This window comes from Sylvia atricapilla, chromosome Z (assembly GCF_009819655.1).
Source record: "Sylvia atricapilla isolate bSylAtr1 chromosome Z, bSylAtr1.pri, whole genome shotgun sequence".
NCBI lineage: Eukaryota > Metazoa > Chordata > Aves > Passeriformes > Sylviidae > Sylvia > Sylvia atricapilla.
The window spans coordinates 39,345,937-39,365,092 of record NC_089174.1 but is presented as its reverse complement, the minus strand read 5'-3'; the positions used below and the strand labels follow the sequence as shown (position 1 = coordinate 39,365,092).

At 40.7% G+C, this 19,156-nt stretch overlaps 1 protein-coding gene across 2 annotated transcripts in view; it reads left to right on the top strand.

Annotated features, from left to right (window-relative positions):
* The first annotated feature begins 9,193 nt into the window (after window positions 1-9,193).
* Window positions 9,194-19,156, top strand: part of LOC136374565 (hippocampus abundant transcript-like protein 1) — a 28,662-nt gene continuing 18,699 nt past the window's right edge. For both annotated transcript variants that reach the window (XM_066339964.1, XM_066339963.1), the window contains exon 1: window positions 9,194-9,416. In XM_066339964.1, coding sequence (XP_066196061.1) covers window positions 9,234-9,416 — 183 coding nt within the window. In that variant the 5' untranslated portion in view covers window positions 9,194-9,233. The remainder of the gene's footprint in view (window positions 9,417-19,156) is intronic.

Below are 19,156 nucleotides of genomic sequence, written 5' to 3'. Positions count from 1 at the left end.
GACACAGCACTCCAGATGTGGCCTCATTATGGCCAAGAGGATAGGCAGGATCACCTCCCTTGGCCTGCAGTAAGGAAAGAGTTAATGACATTTGTAGTATATGCTTTAAACACTCGTTGTAAAACTTGTTGCATAAAACATTAGCAGTCCCTAAGCACAAACAGCAAAATAAATAGTTTCCGTTCTGTCTTTGCCTAGATGGGACTGGAACTGATGATTTTCACTGCAACATTATACTGCTGTATGCTATATAACTGCTGGAGTAGACCTCAATGACCACTGAATTAAGACTTGACCATGAGTGACAGCCAAAGCCATTCCTCCTCTCCCTTTCATGCTAACAAGGAACTGACAATTACTCCTACTAAAGAGGAACTGAAAGCCATTCCTACCTTCGCTTCTTGTGCAAATAAGGTACTTTATAAGAATTACCCAGCACCAGAAGAAGCTCTGAATGACTAATGACTGAGTGACTAATCAGATGATCCTGCATCCATGGTGGTAACTGTCTTCTATTTGCACTATCTCTCTCTCCTTCTCCCTCTTTTTGTTATACAAGCAATTTTGCAAAATAAAGCCTGTACTATTGAACTGATGATGTTGCACATTTGGTCTCCTTTGCACCTTAATTTGGGCTGAGGGCTTTAAGATCCACTGAATCATAACACCTGTTAGCCACACTCTTCCTGATACACCCCAGAATACCATTGGCCCTCCAGGTCAAGCCAACTTATGATCCCCCAAGACAACCAACTCCCTTTCTACAGAGCTGCTCTCAAGTCCATTTCTTGCAGATAGTCTTTTTTGCAGAGCTGTTTTCTTCTGCAGAGCTGCAGGCACTTAGGGTACAGGATCCTTGTTAAACCTCATCAGATGTCTCTCCACCCAATTTGACGGTGTATTAAAGTCCTGCTGAATAGCAGCATAACCTTGAGTTGTGCCACTTCCCCAGTTTCATATCATCATCAAACTTGCTGACCGTACACTCTACCCCCTTTTTCAGGTTGTTGATAAACACCTTGAGTAAGACTGAACTCAGTATTGGTCCCAGGGGAAAAACAGTTACTGCAAGCCTCCAACTGGATTATACTCCACTGATCATGATCTTCTGAGCTCTGCCATTCATCCAGTTCTTGATCCACCTCACTGTCCACTCATCTAACCCACATTTTCTGATCTTACCTATGAGGATGTTATGGGAGACAGTGTAACAAACTTTGCTGAAGTCAAGGCAGACCACATCCACTACTTTCTCCTCATCAACCCATCTGTCATTTCATCAGAGAAGGCTATCAGATCTGGTCAAATATAATTTCCCCTCAGTGAGTCCATCCAGTTCTTAGGTTACTAATAACACAAAGGTGAATAGGTATATTTATGATTATACTGAAATATTTAAAAAAAAAGTACCTGAAAAATCTAACCTGAGAGCAAACCACAAACAGAAGCATGTCAGCTTCCAGCCTGCAAGAATTCACTGCCTGTCCCCTTACTAACTATAAGCTCATCTTACACAGAGCACCCCAAATGGCAGTAAGAGCCATGCACAGCCTCTTGGGATGGGATGGGGTTGGGATGAATCAGCAGCTTTGAAGCAGCACAGCTCACCCAGGTGCCGAAGCACCATCACCTCACTCACCCACAAATTTCCCAGTGACACTGAAATTGGCCAGATAGAAGCTTTCTAGAAAGCAAGAATTACTAGAAAGCAAGAATTCTTTATTGCAGTAGGTTGCTCACCTGGGAGATCCTTGCTCCATTCGAGTGTTGAATGAGCAGAGTTTTTATCATACACACTGATTACATATTCATTAGCTATCTCCACCTCCTTGACTTTATTTGACATAGTCACACCTGTTATTGGAAGTTCTTATATGATTCTCTGGGTTCTGTCTTCAATATCCAGTGTCCTTTTTAGGTGGCTGTTCCTCTACCACCTGCTTTTAATCACAGTATCTTTGTTTTGCATAACTTCTATTTTGTCAGACTTACAGAGCTGAGCTGGCATCCCACTAGCATTTTGCATGACTTCTGTTTCCCTAAGTTACATTTCTTATTTATTTCTCCAAAGCTGAGCAGTTGTGTTCTGGGGTCCTTGATGAGAGTAAAGGTTGTTCCATTGTACTATTCTTATTGATTGAGTAAAATGCCCTTCTACTGTCCTTTTAAGGAGGAGAGAGGTAAATCTGACCTGGTGTTTGTGCTGCCTGTCCTGGGATGTAGTTTAGGTCTATCACCATCTTCAGTTAATGGCCCATCAATGCCTTTTGCATGACTCAGAGATAACTCCCAGAGGGAGTTATCTCTCTCTTTAATGGGCCATTAAGGCTCTCTTCCATGACTCATCATCCCATTGTGAGATGCTCCGCCCATGGGGAAGAGCCAAGCATTCTCACCTGGATATAAGCTGGGATTTGGGACAGTAGAAGCAGCCCTCACCCACTGGATTCCCAGAGGACTGGAGCTACCAGACCTTTCTACAAGATCACTGTTTCAAGAAAACCACCTCGTCTGGACTGTTTCCATCACCCTGATCAGGCTGTATTCTGACTCTGTCAGTGGTTTTTCTTTTTGTATTTATTTCATTTTATTTTATTCTATTTTATTTTCCTTTTCTTCTCATTAAATTTTATTTCTGACTTAGAGCCTCTTACTTGGTTTGTTTTCAAAACCACAACACTGCCCTAGCTTTATTCTCTCTGTCCCTGCTAGTATATTTCACAGGTTGAAGGCAGCAACTTTATTTTGATCCCTGTTTAACACCATAAGATCTCCAAAACCAGAAGACTAAGATATTGCAAGCAGTTCCCTGTATAAATGCAAAAACTGAATTGGAAGGGAAATTTCTGTCTCTTTTCTGTATTAAAAATAAGAGCCAAGATATATCACAATAAGGAAGTGTCCAAAAATAGGCACTAAACTTCTATAAACTCTTCTATGAATATATACATGACATAACACAAAGAAAATTTTAGAAACATGTAATTGAAATAATTTAAAAAATCATATTTTTAATATATAAAGCATTGTGCTCTACATGACAGTTACCAATTTCTATATGCAAAAAATACTACTTTCAAGTCGAGAATATTTGAGCCAAACATTTGAGAGAATATTTGAGGAGAATATATATTCTTTTTTTAACCTCACTAAAACAATTGCAGTGAATCCAATAACAGTGCAACTTTATGTCTGCCTACTCAGGAACATAGCTCCCATTGAATGCCATAGGCATTGGACATGCTCAGAGACAGGCCATATTCAGCTCCTTCAACTTGGCTATGACCACAGTTGAACTGTGTACCTCAAAAAAGCATAAAAATCTCTGAGACAGCAAGGCTTCTTTTACATGGGCTCTAATTTCCATTAATCACAGGTAAATCAGCTTTCCTGTTCTTCTTCAGAAAGTGCAAGATCTGTAGATTTGTATCTCTTGTCTGTTTGCTTGTGTGGCTACCCATATATTAAATTTTTTCTGAAACCAAAATCATTCAGTGCCTAAACCTAATGTTCTTGATGATTAATATATGTAAGATTGCAGGTTTTCAAAACAAAAACTCCAGCCTTTTTAAAAGGTGCTCCAAATAAGGTTGGTAAAACCCCTTCATAAAGTAAGACAGCAGCTTCCCAGCAGACAAGTTGCACAGCTGCTGTACTCCACTGCGAAAGGTCATGTTCATCTTGATCCTCTTTACTTCTAAAAGTAGCTGGCATTATGATTTCTTATTCAAGATGGCATTATCTCTCATACTGTGAGAGTGACAAATATGGAACTTTGGTGGCTTGATGGATTATCTGTTATCACACACCGTGTCTGGGGATTAGTGCCATGAACACCTGCACTGGGAGTGGCTGCTGGGGTCAGCTGCCAGGTATTGCCCAGAGACTGCTGTGATGCACTAGGGCATTGACCTGGCTTGTGAGGGATTGAAGGACCTGGCATTGAAGGAATGCAGAACACTGGGATGCCCACTCTTGGGAGAGCAGTTCCTTCAGGAGTCAGCATCTTCCCTGGATGCCCTGGCAGACCTGTGGCAGCAGATACCAAAGACAGCAATGAAGATCCTTCTGGAAAAGAGAACAGCAGTTTCTAGACTCTCAGAAGTCTGCCAAGCCTGCAGATGAAGGCTCTGCAGAGGAGCAGCTGGGACTGGCTCAAGCAGAGGGCTCAGTGGAGCAAAGCTACCTGGCAGCAGGACAGTCTGGAGAAGGAGCTCCTGCAGCAGAAGGGAGAGGACCAGCTTGCCCCCCTGACACAGTCTTGGCAGCTCAGTAACAGACCCAGGCAGGTGAGTGCTACGGACAAGATGGGATGGTGTGGAAAAGGGGAACGAGCCTTTCATTTCCTGGGGCCAGCTGCAGTGCCACATGGCTGCAGTCTCATCATCTCCTGTCCCAGTGGCCACCACTGCCAGGTCCCCAGCAGACATTTGCTGGTGGTAGCTAGGCAAACCATACAAATCACAGAATAGTTGGAAATGACCTCTGGAGGTCATCTAGTCCAACTGCCTGCAAAGGCAGGGTCACCGAGAGAAGGTTACAGAGGAATGTGTACAAGTGGATTTGGAATACCTCCTGAGAGGGAGACTCTATGACCTCTCTGGACAGCCTGTTCCAAGTGCTCTTCCAGCCCCAATGTAAAGAACATGACAAAGAACTATTCAAGAACTATTCAACTCTTCTCTCTCATGAGCTGACAGACCTGGTGGGGACAGAGACCATCCAGAGCATGCAGAAAGTGCCAGAGCATGTTGAAGCCCATGTCTCTAGTGAGCCAGGAACCTTGGCTGAGGAGGAGGACTAGGAATACAATATTGACAAAGAGCAATATGAGATGTCTGAAGATGATGATGATGTTGATGAAGAGTCCAATGTCCTATGAGATGTCTGAAGAGAATCAAAAATGTCCAGTGCCCTTGAAGAGGCGGGAAGACAACAGCAAAAGCCAGGTGTACTGAGATGTACACTGTTACCACAGTGGCAAAGATCTGTTTCAACATGAAGATTATGAGGGCACAGCAGCATTAGGAGAGTGTTACAGGTGAAGGTAAGGGCAACCCAAGTTCTTATTAAAAGATCCTTTTGGGTGAAATGCCACTAAATAATTTGTGTTCATAAATATACACTTGTAGGATTTATTATAGAACAATTCAGTTGCAAAGCAAAACAGGTATGTAGCAGTTTTGGTTAGTATTATCTCTAGTAATATAACAACAAGAATTCATTGCAATATGAAAATGCAACATCACCCAAGGACACACACAAGGAAAAAGAAAGAGAAAACACAAGAATGTGAAGAATAAAACAAAACAAAACAAAACAACAACAACAACAACAACAAAAAGAAAATAATAATAAAAAAAAGAGAGTGTAGCTCTTACTACCCATAGGTTCTTCGCCAAGTCTTGGTTGCTGAGCAATCTCAGTCAAAGCGGTGTTCGTAGAACTAATCTGTTGGATGGTGGGAGAGGTACCAAAGAACTGGTGGGGAAAAATCCCCAGGAAAATCTGCTGAATACCAAGTCTGTTTGGTTTATAGTCAGGTTCCGGTGGGAACACCCAGGTGTCCAGGTACCTCTTCCAGGACAGGGAGCTTCACATTGGATGATGCCATTTTGTAGATCACTGGACACTTTGGGTGCCCTAGACACCTTCTGAGAAAACACAGCTGCTCAAGACAACACAAGTATCTCACTCATGGCCTATCAGTCACTCTCTGTCTTATCACACCAGGGATTAGCCACTACACAGTCAAAAGCTCAACTCTTCTATCTTCAAGCAAGGCTTCAACAAATATCCCTGGTCTCCACAAATGGGGAATGTTTCAAGTCATTATCCAGTGGCCTCAGTTCAGTTCACTCTCCCACAGAGAGACAATAGCAACCCTCAGATCATATCCCTGCCATGGGTGGTCAGGACACAAAGGATGATCCAGCCACCTCCAAGAGCTGAGCATTGCCCCAGCAAGAGCAGGTGTGGCCCAGCTGTCTCACAGAGCAGCATCTAGCTAAGGCAAGCAGCACCAGGCACACCAATGCTGGCCACTCACCCTGGGAAGAGCCATCAGTGCCATCCAGCCCCTCGGCATAAATACCCTGCCATGACAGCAGCAACGCTCTCACTTCAGGGGAGCACTCGGGACCGTGTGCAGGGTATTTGTTGGCACCTGTGGTCCATGAAAGCAGCAGTGCCTGGCTGCCAATGCTGTGCCAGAGCCTGGAGATGACTGCTCTGAGTACCAGCAGTGTCTGTCTAAGAGAGCAGCACAGGGTGATATGGCATGGATGGATATAGGGACAGCACCTCAGGTATCCAGCCATCCCAAGGGCATCTTCCTTGGGATACTCTTGGCCATGATTCATTGAGATCAGCATATGATTCACCTTCAGACAATTTTGTTAATTCATTCTTCCGCTTAGCAATATTTTGTTCAAACAGTATTGCAGCTGTTTCACACGTCACAAAACCTCATTAAACTATATGAAAAAACCATTAGATCAGGTTCATATTTTTACCATGAAAATTTTGTCAATATTTTATACTTGTTCTTCAATAAAACAGGCAATTTAAGTCCATTAACTACAAAAAATGGATTAAAACACAAAAGACTTGCAGGTACCTAAGCTGAGATAAAGTGCAGTTTTAAATTTCAGAAAATACTTTTATTATCTCTAAACAGGTGACTGGCTACTGCCAGATAAAAGAATCATATCAGAAAACTCTCTATACAATTTCTAGTATCTTTAAAGTAGAAAGAGCTAACTTAGAAATCTACAAACTAAATGACTAATTAGAATTCTTTTCCCCACTTTCAGCTATTTCAACAGTCATTCAACTTCATTGTATTTTTACAACTCTTCATAGTTTTGATTAAGCTGAATAGCATTCTCTAATAAACTCTATATCCTTGTTTATTAATGACTCCTCCAGATAGCTTAAAAATATTGCTAAGAATACTCTAAAAAGCATAGAGCAAAGAACTGAGAGGAACCGTACCAGTAAAGTCTCTTCATAAACTGAGTATTTATTCCTTTGCTTTGTTTCCACTTATTTGGATAACCAGCTCCTAAAAAGGATTATATATGAAGCTCAGCATGTGAACAAAACTGTCCTAACTTAAAATTTTGTATGCAAAAAGGACATAAAGTAGTGGCCTGTTGAGCCCAAATGAATAGCCATTACAGCTGATCATTTGATATTGGTTTGTATATGAAGTAGATTAAATACTTCAGTGACATATGTAAATATTTTAAAGGTGAAATTTTCAAAATATAATGATGAATTAAAGTAATACATTTTACACGAACCTCATGTGATAGACAGGTTTCTGGCTGATACATCAAGCTAATAAAAATTCATACCTTTCTGACTGAGGAATATGTTTGAATTGAAAAAAATTCTCATCCTTTAGAAGCCTGTTAATAAAAAAACCCAAACAAACTAACAACAAAACCCAGACAAACCAACAACAAAACCCAACACTGAAAACTATACAGGATAAAGTCCCTTGCCTTTCAAGTCAGTAGAAAAATGGTTAAGTCATGAAAAGAGCAAAAATATTATTCTATTTCATAGTAATTATTTTTTAAGAAATGAAACATTTTGTAAGACCTTCTAGGCTATTAGAACAAAAAAAGAGTGGAAAGCAAGCATGAAATTCTACACACATTTGGCTTGGGCTGGAAAGGAAATGTAAGTAATATATATTGATTTACTAATCCCTATATAATAAGAAAAATAATTTGGTGTGTCCATTTAGTTCACAGTAACCAGTGTTCATCCTAAAATGGTGATGCCTTTAAACAAAATATTTCTTTAAAAGAAGTTCATATAAAGAAAAGCTTTTAAGTGAATGCACACTACTTTGATAGTAAAGAATGTTTGTTAAATTACTGGATAATGAATCATAGAAGACAAATTTCACAATGCACTATATTTAGGCCATACATGGTTTGTTATACACGGACAAAACAGTCAGACAGCAAACAGCATTTTAAATTAACCTTTATTGTTCTAGCAAACTGAAAATTTTCATCCTGTAACCAGCTTGGTACTTAGCAGAGAGCAGCTGAGGAATAAATTGAGGAAAACCAGCAGCTTGACTCCAGTAGCATATCCAGATGGAAGGATGTTACTGCATATCCTTCTGCGGGATATGAAAGCCTCATGGTGCTGGCCATGTGGGGATGTTTTGAGCTCTCTGGTGAAGAGCTTATTCCAGGTGGGCAGCTGGTTGGCTGTATTGTTGTTCCAGTCGGTAGCTATCTTTACTACCAGATCTGTGCTGCCTCAAAGCGCCCTGTTTGTGCACACCTGTGAGACAACCACTTCTGCTTCTAGTGATGAACCTGGGGCAGTGCTAACAACCAGCTGGCCTTTCAGTACTCCAGCGAGAGAAAACTGGGCATGCCATTACATCTGCCCAGTGACAAAGGATCACGGGCTTCAGAAAGACTTAACTGAGGCACACAGAATACTAGTTTTGAACACATTATCTTGAGGATCAGCAGTAGTGTGTCCAGCAGGACCAGGGCAATAACTGTCCCTGTACTCAGCACTGGTAAGGCCACACCTTGAATCCCGTGTCCAGTTCAAGGACATTGAGGTGATGGAGCACGTCCAGAGAAGGGCAACAGAGCTGGTGGAGAGTCTGGAACTATACAAGTCCAATAACTAAGTCTGAGTGAGCTGGGGGTGTTTAGGCCGGAGAAAAGGAGGCTCTGGGATGACCTTACCACTCTCTGAAACCACCTGACGGAGGGCGCAGCCAGGCGGGGGTCAGTCTCTTCGCCCAGGCGACTTGTGACAGGACAAGAGGACACAGGCTAAAGCTATGCCGGGAAAGGCTTAGGTTGGACGTCAGGAAGAATTCTTCACAAAAAGGGTGACCAGGCACATTGGAATGGGCGGCCAGGGAAGTGGTGGAGTCACTGATCACGCAGGTGTTTAAGGAAGGACTGGATGTGGTACTCAGAGCCATGGTCTAGGTGACAAGGTGGTGCTCGGTTGTAGGTCGCGCTCCACGACCTCAAGAGCCCCTTCCAAGCCCATCGAGCCGCCCGATCCCGGCGGGAGCCGGGCCGCCGCGCGCCCCGCTCCAGCCCGCCTCAAGCGCGCAGGCGGCTCGGCGCCAGGGGCGGGGCCGCGCGGTCACGTGAGCAGGGCGGAGGCGGCCGCTGCAGCCGCCGCCGGCCCGGCGCGGCCGCTGCGGGAGCGGTCATGGTGGGGCCGACATGAGCCCCGAGCCCGAGCCGGAGCCGCCGCCAGCCCAGAACCGGACGGCAACGGAGGAAGAGGAGGAGGAGCCGCCGCTGCCGCCGTCGCAGCCATCGTGGGAGGGCGGCGGCGGCGCCAGGTGGGGCGGCTGCATCATGCCGTTAAAGAGGGTCGGCCTGACGGCGGGCGGCTGTGTCGCGGTGAGTGCAGGCTGGGAGCGGGGGCTCCGCCGAGGCGGCGGCGGCGGCTGCGTACGGCTCCTGCCGGCCCTGAGGGCGGCCGTGCGGTGCGGGCTGGGCCGGGCGGCCTGTGGGTATCAGCGCCCGGCCCGTCCGTCAGGGGTAGCTCCCCCTCAGCTGCCCGCTGAGACCTTTCCTGGAGCGCCCTGCCCCTGCATGCCTTACAGAAATTGGGGTGCGGCGGGTTCTTCGGGTGGGCCTTGCCCTGCCCGTGCCTTGCCCTGCCCGTCCCTCACAAGTCCCGGTACATTCGTTACGATTTTGTCCCGGGCGGAGTAACCTGAGTAACCGCACCCGTGAGCAGGTGGCTGTAAATAAGTTTTCTCTTAAATTTTATGATCCCGAGGTGTCAAGAAGGTAAAGCTTAAGTTTTCCTTAGGAGCTCTTGGAGGTGCTCCGTCTTGAACCCAACCGACGGGGTTACCGTGTGCAGTTTTTATAAGTTGCTTTGCTTTCTGTTTCGTTTCTTCACGCTGAGCACTGAGATACTGTTGTGCGAAAAAAGGAGCTGGAAGGCAGTGAGTGATCCGTGCTTTCGTTGCAAAGTTGCATTGGTAAATGTGGTAGCGGTACGTAATTGCGTTCTGAAGAAAAAGGCTTAAGCCTTTCCCTTAGTACGTCATTGTGCTCACAAGGTGCCTTAAAACCAGATCAAAGATCACACCCCTTGAGCTTTCTGCTGTAGATGACAGGTGACTTGCTTCAGGCAGGATGGTACTTACTGAGGCGATACAACCCATCCTGTTTTGTTAGAGTTACCCCAGAGGTCAAGATGGAATAGAAGAACTCAGGGGAAGACACAAAGTAATAAAACAGGTGATCCTGGTACTGATAGTTTTTGAAGGAGTAGAGGTGCAATACACGGCAATACCTTACCATGCCAGATCTTTTTCAGCAAATTGAAATGACATACTTTTTTTGCGTCTGAGTTGTAAGTTGTTAATACGTTTTCTTGGGGTATATTTATGTTCGTGTGTACCTGAATAATTTAGTATTAGTTTACTCACAAAGTTGTGTATGCTGAAAGCATTGCAAATGCCAGGTTATACAACAGTGATAGGTTTGTGCCAGGGAGCCAGCATCCCCTTTGTGTGTTACCTGTCTTCCCACAGCTATCTCTGCTGTCAGAGAGCTGTTTTATGGGAAGGTGTTTTAAGTGTATCTGTTTTATGTGAAGGTGAAGAGGTATTTTTAGCTGAACATTAACAGTGTAGCATTAATGTGATACGGTGGCTAGAGATGAAGAGATTTGATGCACATACATTCTTTCTACCTTACTTGTATTTGGTGAAGATTTTAAGGTACTTTTAGTAGATTATTAACACAGAGAAGATGTAGAAAAATGTTGTTCTATGGAATTAGTGATTTCTTTTATGTAAGTTAAATCCGAAATGACCGCCTCACATTTCTTATAGTGTATCACTTCTGTATTTGAGTCTTTCAGTTGTCTTTTGGAAATGGTTATGCCCTTCAAAAAGCAGGTTAGACTCTTCTAGAAGTGCAGCTGATGTGTGCTGGGTGGTAGAATTGCTGTTCCACGTTTGTGAATAGCAGCTCCCATTAAAGAGTCTAGAGTATATGGGATGCAGTAACCCAGTCTGAAGTCAGACTACAAAAATATCTCTGCAAAAGTTTTGAAAAGTTAATGTTTTAGTTAAGAAACAGAAGTTTTCAGTTTTATCGGCTCAGAAGGTGTGGTGGAAGAAACAGAGGATTGATGTCACTATATAGAAGAAAGTTGATTTTTTTGGATGTATGAATAGAGGCTAGGAAATGGAAGGTATGGGTAGGGAATTTGAAAAAAAATCAAAGAACTGATTTCTTTATCTAATATTAAAAAGTAAAACACAAATGGAAGTTAAATCCATAACTGACAAAAGCTTTAACCTGTTTTTTTATTAATGAGTATAATGTTTGGTAAGGTTGGATTAAATGTTAAAAAGCTTTTGAGCACTTAATAAATGCTTTTTTGTGCATAAATTTTCGAAATTTAGCTTCAAAGTGATATAAATTCTCAGTTTTGTAAAATGATTTGAGGCTTGGTTTTCTGAGTGTTTTGTAGTCTCTTCCCTATTAGTTGTTCCGTTGGAGGACTTTGTATTCCTCTAAAGCATCCTGTACAAGGCAGAAAGGCATGGGGCTCTAGCTGTGTCTTAGTAGTGCAGTTATATCATGTAGCATCCGCATCTTTTCCTGACTGAACAGTTTGTTTTGTACTTGCAGTTCCTGCGCCTCCCTGTGATTCTCACGTGGTGGTCATATTGCTACAACTCTCTCTGCCTAGACTTTATTGAAAGAGCTTATTCACAGTAAAATATCAGGGGCTGCATCATGGCTTTAGATGTAGTTGCAGAGATGTGTTTGATATCAGTGGGAGTGCATCCCTGGCACTTGGAAGAGTAAACTTGTTGCTTGGATTTCTGCTGAAAAAATAAATGCAAAAGTGAAATTTTTGTGAGCTGCTTCTTTGGTCTGTGGAGAATGTCTTATTTTTTCATTTTTATTTTTACTCTTTTTTTCACATCAGATCAGTAAGCCAAAGTGGAAGAGTATGATCAGGTCTGTCAGGTTGTGCACACCTTTCTCCTTTTACCCCTCCAGCTTGGGTGTAAGAAGCTTCTGTTTTCTGAAGTAGCTGTAACTCGCTTTCACCTTGTTGAATGCATTGGCTTCACTGAATTGAAGAGCTGAAATACAAATGCTGAACAAATGACTTCTTATGAATTGAGTTACTGCCTCAAAATTAATAAGAGAAATAGTATGTTTAACTAAATTCCAATGGAATTAAATAATTTTTCTTGGCTGTAATACTGTGACTTCAGTGAGCCTCAGAAATTTAAATAAACGATGCCATGGGACATTTTGTTAGCTGTTGTGCAATCTTGTTACATCTGAATTATGAACGCTGGTAGCACAAAACTTAGCATGGCATTCAGAATATTTGCTCTATGCACTTCATTTCTGTGCAACCTATTGTCGGTAAAATGTCCCACTAAGGAATCTTTTCAGCAAAATATAGTGCCCTGCTGCCTAAATAAAGTGCTTTTGTGGGAGAAGCCATAAGTAGGGTAGGGAATTAATCAGACTTTAGTTTCATGTCCTTGGACACTGTAAAGCACCTCAGCTATTATGAAGCCCAAGACCTTTATATATTTTGGAAAGATAATATAAACATTCTGAACTATACATCTTGGAAATTTGCCAGCCTTTATTATTTAAACTATTTTACACAGTGAAGCACAACTGTGTGTAACCAAAGAATTACATGTTCTTGCCCTTAGTGTTAGCATTTTTCTTTTTCATACTCCATAAATAATACGGCACAATAAAGCATGATTTAATGTTATGAGACTTTACTGAAACAGGTTGGAATTCAATAAGCTGGTTTCTTACATTTCTTGCTTGTAGAATTTAAATTTTATTCCTGGTGGTAAAAACATTGTTAATTTGTCAGTTTGGGTGTTGAATCCTTTGTGAAGCACTGTTTTCTCCCACACAGAGTATTTTTACTGTTAAATCTGAATTAATTGGAGATGAACATAATTGCCTTCTCAAGACTGCCAATATCATTCTGAACCTTCTCATCCTGTTAGACTGACATTAAGTCTGAACTTAAAACTTTTGGTTTTACAAATCTACTGTTACTGATGCTATCAGTGTGGACGACGTTGTGTTCCAGGAGAAGTACTGTAGGCTAGAGCAGTAAAAACTTAAATTATCAAGTCATAGCTACATAATTAGCTACGAAAATCAAACCTAGCCTACTGGGCAAGGAGTTGGGGTAACTGTCTGTCCCATGGAGGAGCGTGTGTATTAACTAAGCAGCCAGGGCTTTTAGAGGAATTTCTCAGTGTTGTACATATTTCTAAGTTTTACAAAGGAAACTTAAGCAGATAATTTGACTTCCAACTTGCTGTAGTAGAATATGCTAGTTATATGTTATTTCTGTATGAACTAGTTTAATTAAGCAATAATAATAAGTCCAGAGCAGAGCTTTCAGAATATGGCAGGATGTACAGCACTTCTTTTCTTGGCTGGTCTTCCTACCTCAGTGGCTTCAGCCATGAGGACTGAACCAGAAATGGTCTTCGTGCTTTAGGTGCCTTAGAAGAGTCCTGCTTCTAAACTTGTCCAGTCTAAACTTAAACAGGAATGTGTTCCCAGAAGGACATACAATATGGCAAGACATTTTAGACCTCAAGAGTAGATTGTGTGAAGTGCCACTTATTTTCTTGTATTTTAGCATGAGGAGGTAGTGGCAGATTTTTCTTAACACTCTTCATGTCACTCCTAGTTCAGTGAATCCCATTTTTATCTTTCTGCAGATGTTTTTATTGCAGTTTGGAGGAAGCTGCTTCAGCATTCCTCCATACCTTTGGTAGTGTTCTTTTTATTTCTGTGGGCCTCTTGTGCTTCTGTAAAATGCACTGTTCAACAGTGCCTATTGCTTAAAGTTTCTGAATGAAACAGTCATGGGATAAGAGGAGGATCTTTATGTAGAGTTAATAAAAATGATCAGAACATCAGAAGAAGAGGATTTGCAAGGCAGGCACATCACATGTTAATGCAGTAATATAATGATAATCTTTTCCTAACAGGGGAAGTTCTTTTGAATGTGCTTTAGTAAGCCACTGCTAAATGCTAGACTCTTCTCTTTCATTGAGCTCTTTTTCCAGGATCACATTCTTATCATGTAATCATCCTATATGTGGAATTAAAATTATTTCTTCTCGTTTGCATTGCTTAAATTAATGTACATTAATTTCAATCTGCCACTTAATTTGTTCTATGGATTCCATGAAGTTTTGTTGTTCTTAACCATTGCCCTATAATCTTCCAAAGTGAATTGTGTTTTGTCGTCAGGGAACTTTGTCACTTCACTTTCATCCTTTTCTACAGCTCATTTCTGAATGTATTGAATAACATAGGTGCTAGGACAGAACAATAGGAGTCAACTGGTAATGTTGCTATGCATATGAACAAATTGCAGTGATTTTTAAATTATTTTTAAATTGTCCTGGAGGGTTTTTAATTTTTTTTCTAAATTTTAAAGTTGTTTTTTCTTTTTATTCTTTTTTTGTGTGGGAGGGGCTTGGTTGGTTTGTTTACTTTTTTTCTTTTCAGTTTCTCTGAACAGTTTGCTTGCTTTAAGAGCCTTTAGTGAGCACCTTTGAGTATGTTTACTGAATTTTCAGAAGGCTTAGTGTTGTGATCTGCCTTATCTGTGTATTTGCTTTTGAGAACTCTGCAAACTCAAAGGCACAATTTCTCTTTGCAGAATCTTCACAGGCTTTTTCATTTTGAAAGGATTGTTTTTCTGATACTCTACACCTGTGCAGTATGATTTAGCATAGCTTTCTGTTGAAAAAGTGTGTCATGATCTTCCAGTCTAGATACAGATCTGCTTAAGGTATTTGTTTTGCAACTGAAACACAAGTTTGGACAATGTATAATCTGAATTACTTATGATTTATATTGCATCTCACAAGGCAGATCAAAAATGCTGTACTGGATTGGAAAGCACTTTCAGTTATGTTCTATGTATTTTTGCACTGAATTTTTGCCAGTTCCAACAAATAGAGCATTTGTGGTGAACAGCTGGAATTAAGGTGGATCTAAAATACTTCTGTTTGAAAATTAAAGAAAATAGTCAGTAGAAAGAGATAAACATGCAGTATCCCTAGAGAACTACTTGGGTAAAATGTGTGGAAGAAAGAGAGTCTGTTGTGAAGTGAGATGGATTGGTGGCATAATACTTGTGAAAGAATAAACTAAAATGATTAAGTAGTCTTGTAGTCAGACATACTAAGAAGAGTTTGGATTTGAAATGGTTGTATTTTTGGGGAAACTAAGGAAATAGTAGTGAAGATAATTCTGTAAAGGGAATGAATTTTATAATTTGTCATGAACTTCAAGGTCTGAATTACTCATAAATTAAAGCATGTTGCTTGGAGTGTTTTACTGATTCTGTTAGTTCAGTTCTTTTTTTTCCTTAAAATATCAGAGTTGACATAGTGGACTGCAGTGCAGGTGGTAGTATAAAAATTACTATTTGACTCAGTTAATTTTTGTAGGGGAAAATGTTTCTGTAGACATTAAAAAAAAAGTAAGTAAACTCATTCATTTGAATGTTGTTTTACGTATTGCAGGACAGTGAGTGCTCTTTGCAAAGATAGAACAGGTAGAACAAGTACCTAGCAGGCTCTCCTGAGAGGCTCTCCTAGTGCCTGGTGGGAAGGAATTTCCTAAAGGATGGTGTAGGGGGACAATGGCAAGTTCTGTGGTTTGTCATTTCAGAAGTTCAGTTTGAGTTTGGTTGTCATCTGCTTGAAAGATAATAGGATTATGTGACTGAAAAGGTACTTTAGGGAGATACCTTCCTCTTCAGGACAGGATCAGCTGTGAGGGCTGAGCAGGTTGCCTGGGGATTTTCCAGCTGAATATTGGAACAAACTCTTCATATCCAACTCTGCTGCTTCACCCTTATGGAAGGAAAAAAAGCTTGTTGTAGTTATCCAGTTGAATCTTTTGCTTAATTTGCCTAGCAGGAGTATGTGGCCCTCATCAAAATAGGAAAAATTTGAAAAGGTGCCCTGGAAGACGTCAGGATTTGAACAATGAGAAGTGATTTTGTTCTCTACAAAGCACATTTCTTCAGAGAAATTCCTAAACAGTTAGGCATGCTTGAAATTGATGCTAAAGTGCTTTTGCAGGGATTCAAACAATTTTGATCACGACATTACAGATTTGAACTAACAGATAAATAGTTACCTAAAAACTGCATGAATAATACATAATGCCTGTTGGTTTGCTCTGCAGATCTGGGACTGGTTTTTGCTTTGCTGTGGAGCATTTTAGGTTGAATTGTACTAGCTGTTCTTCAAAAATGTGTTAGATAAGGTATTCTTACTAATACTAGAATGCATTTCTGTCCTTTCCATGAGCAATTACTAGCAGCTGGATTTATCATTTTGACATTTTTTCATGGATTTATTGAAGTTCAACAGCTGTTTCACTTTGGAAAAAAAATTGTACAGCCTCCCAGTAGTTTTCCCAGTTTCCTGCAAGTTAACTTTTGTATTTATTATGACTCCAAGAAAGGCAGAAGAAAAAATGATTTTTTAGAATAGGGCAGTGAAAAGAGGCATTGAAGGAGTATAAGTGTCAATCTGGAGAAATAACAGATGTTTTGTTAGAATTTCTAGGACTTCAGATTTTACAATGGTGGCCTCAGACTTGTATTGTTAAGCATTTGAGATTAAGTAATGTTTTGCTCATTAATGATTGTGCAAGTATAAAACCTCAATAAACAGCTGTATTTGAAGGCACTTAAAACGTTCATGCATAGTTTCTCAGCCCCCACACAGGTCTGTCACATGAAGATGATCCATGTGAGTAGAAAATTAGTCCATAACAATTTTAAGGCTTTCCTGATGGGACTTACTTATAACACTTGCAATTTTGAGGGTAGTAAATGAGGCAAACATTTACTTACATTTGTTATGTTAACCATATCTACACTATTTCTGAAATCCTTTAAGAATCTTTTTAATCATAAGGAATTCCCATATTTAATCATAAAGTTGTTCCCATAGTTTTTATTCAAGGAGCCTAAAGGTCCTTGTGTTTCAAGATTTATAACCATTTTTTTGCATTCTCAGAGGTTTTTGTGCCAATTGCATGGAGTTTTGTTGCAGGGTGTTTTTTCAATGCAGAAATTAACTTCACCCAGTAGTGCTGATACAGTTTTATGATGAAGGAGAGTGTGAAGTGTTTTTAGAAAACTCTTTGGTTATGAACTGAGTAAAGGGTTTTCATTGCTTTTTTAAATCTGTGGACTAGGCTGTTTACATGATCAATCGTAAACTATTTTGTTTTCTTAAAAATAAGTTGATGCTTGATTAAAAATATGAAGCTTCTGTCATAGTTTTTGGGAACTACAGTAAAGATGAACATTTAGAAGTAATTGTCTTTGTCAGTCCGTTTGATAATGTCAGTGAACTTCCCTGGTTTCATGATTTTAGTTTTCTAGTGCAGCCTTTAGCACAAGATTTATAATTAATCTAGGGAGTTAAGACACTGTAAAGAAAACTGAAAATTATCAACTACAGTCCATGTGGATCATAGATTGGAAATGATAGTATATTTGTAATAGAATGTTTGTCTTAGTTTTAAGAGGTATATGTTCCTTTCAGGATCTCAGTTTTAGTTTTCCAGGTCATGGCTTGAATCCCAAAGGCTGAGTTAGTTTGTTGTTGTTTTTTTGTTTTGTTTTGTTTTGTGTTTTTTTTTTTTTTTTTTTTTTTTGTGGTTGTTGGTTTTTTTGTTGTTTTTTTTTTTTTGTTTTGTTTGTTTGTTTTTTGTTTTTGTTTTTTGTTTTTTGGTTTTTTTGTGGTGATTTTTTTTTTTTGATTTGCTTTGTTTTGGTTTGGGGTTTTTTGTTTGTGTCTGTACTCTGCCTTCATCCTAGGTTGTCTTGACTTTTTTTGTGTTCAGTGGTAGATCCTGACTTCCATGTTCACCCTGCTTTTCACTTGCTGAAATGAGTCAGGTTGATATTTATCACTGGATAGTGTCTCTTCAACTGAATTCTGTATTATTAAATTGCACTATTCTGTTGGAGTGTAATGGGCTTGGATTGGCTGTAAACACTGATCAGTGTTGCACCTGGGTCAGGGCGATTCCCGACATGAACGCAGACTGGGAAAACAATTAGAGAGCAGCCCTGAGGAGGCCTTGGGGGTTCTTGTGGCTGAAAAGTTGGACATAAGCCAGCAATGTGCACTCGCAGCTTAGAACGCAAAACACATCCTCGGCTGCATTAAAAGAGGAGTAGCCAGCAAATAAAGGGAGGGGATTTTTGACGTTCTACTCTGCCCGCATGAGACCCAACCTATAACACTGTGTCCAGCTCTGAAGCCATCAGCACATGGAGGACATGGACCTGTTACAGTAGGTCCAGAGGAGGCCACAAAGTTATTAGAAGGCTGGAGGATCTCTCCTATGAAAACAGGCTGGTAATGCTGGGGTTATTCAGACTCCCGGAAGAGAAGGCTCCAGGGAGACCTCTGTGGCCTCTCACTGCTTGAAGATGTCTTTTTTTCAAAAGAGTGACTTTTAAAAGAGGAAGAGTGACTTTTTATATGGGCAGAATGTAATAGGAGAAGGGGAGTGGTTTAAAACAAAAAAAGGAGAGATTTAGAGTAGATATTAGGAAGATATTCTTTAGTCAACAAATTGCATTGCATATCAAGTTGCCTGGAGATGTTGCGGACATCTCATACTTGGAAGTGTTAAAGGCTATCTGCATGGGGCCCTGAGCAGCTTATCTAGTGGGTGGAATCTTCTCCACTAGTGGAAGAGTTGGAATTCCATGATTCTAAGGAACTTCAAGGTTCCTTTCAATCAAAATCATTCTGTGATGTTCTCTTTTCTTACTACCCCTTGGCACAGTAACTGTTTTACATAGTTCTTGTGTTTCATCCGGGACCAAATCATTTGATTTTGAATGGCAGCAGTTTCACAGAATCATGAGTACTTTAATAGTTTCCTAATTCTTTCTGGAATTACTTGTTGGCCAGTAGAATAGTTCCTCAGTCTGCAGTCTGTATTTGCAGACACAAGCATAGAATCAGTTGGTCAGCTATCAACAGAAAACAGTTGTACAGATGACATAAACAGCTCCTTATTTTCTCATACTT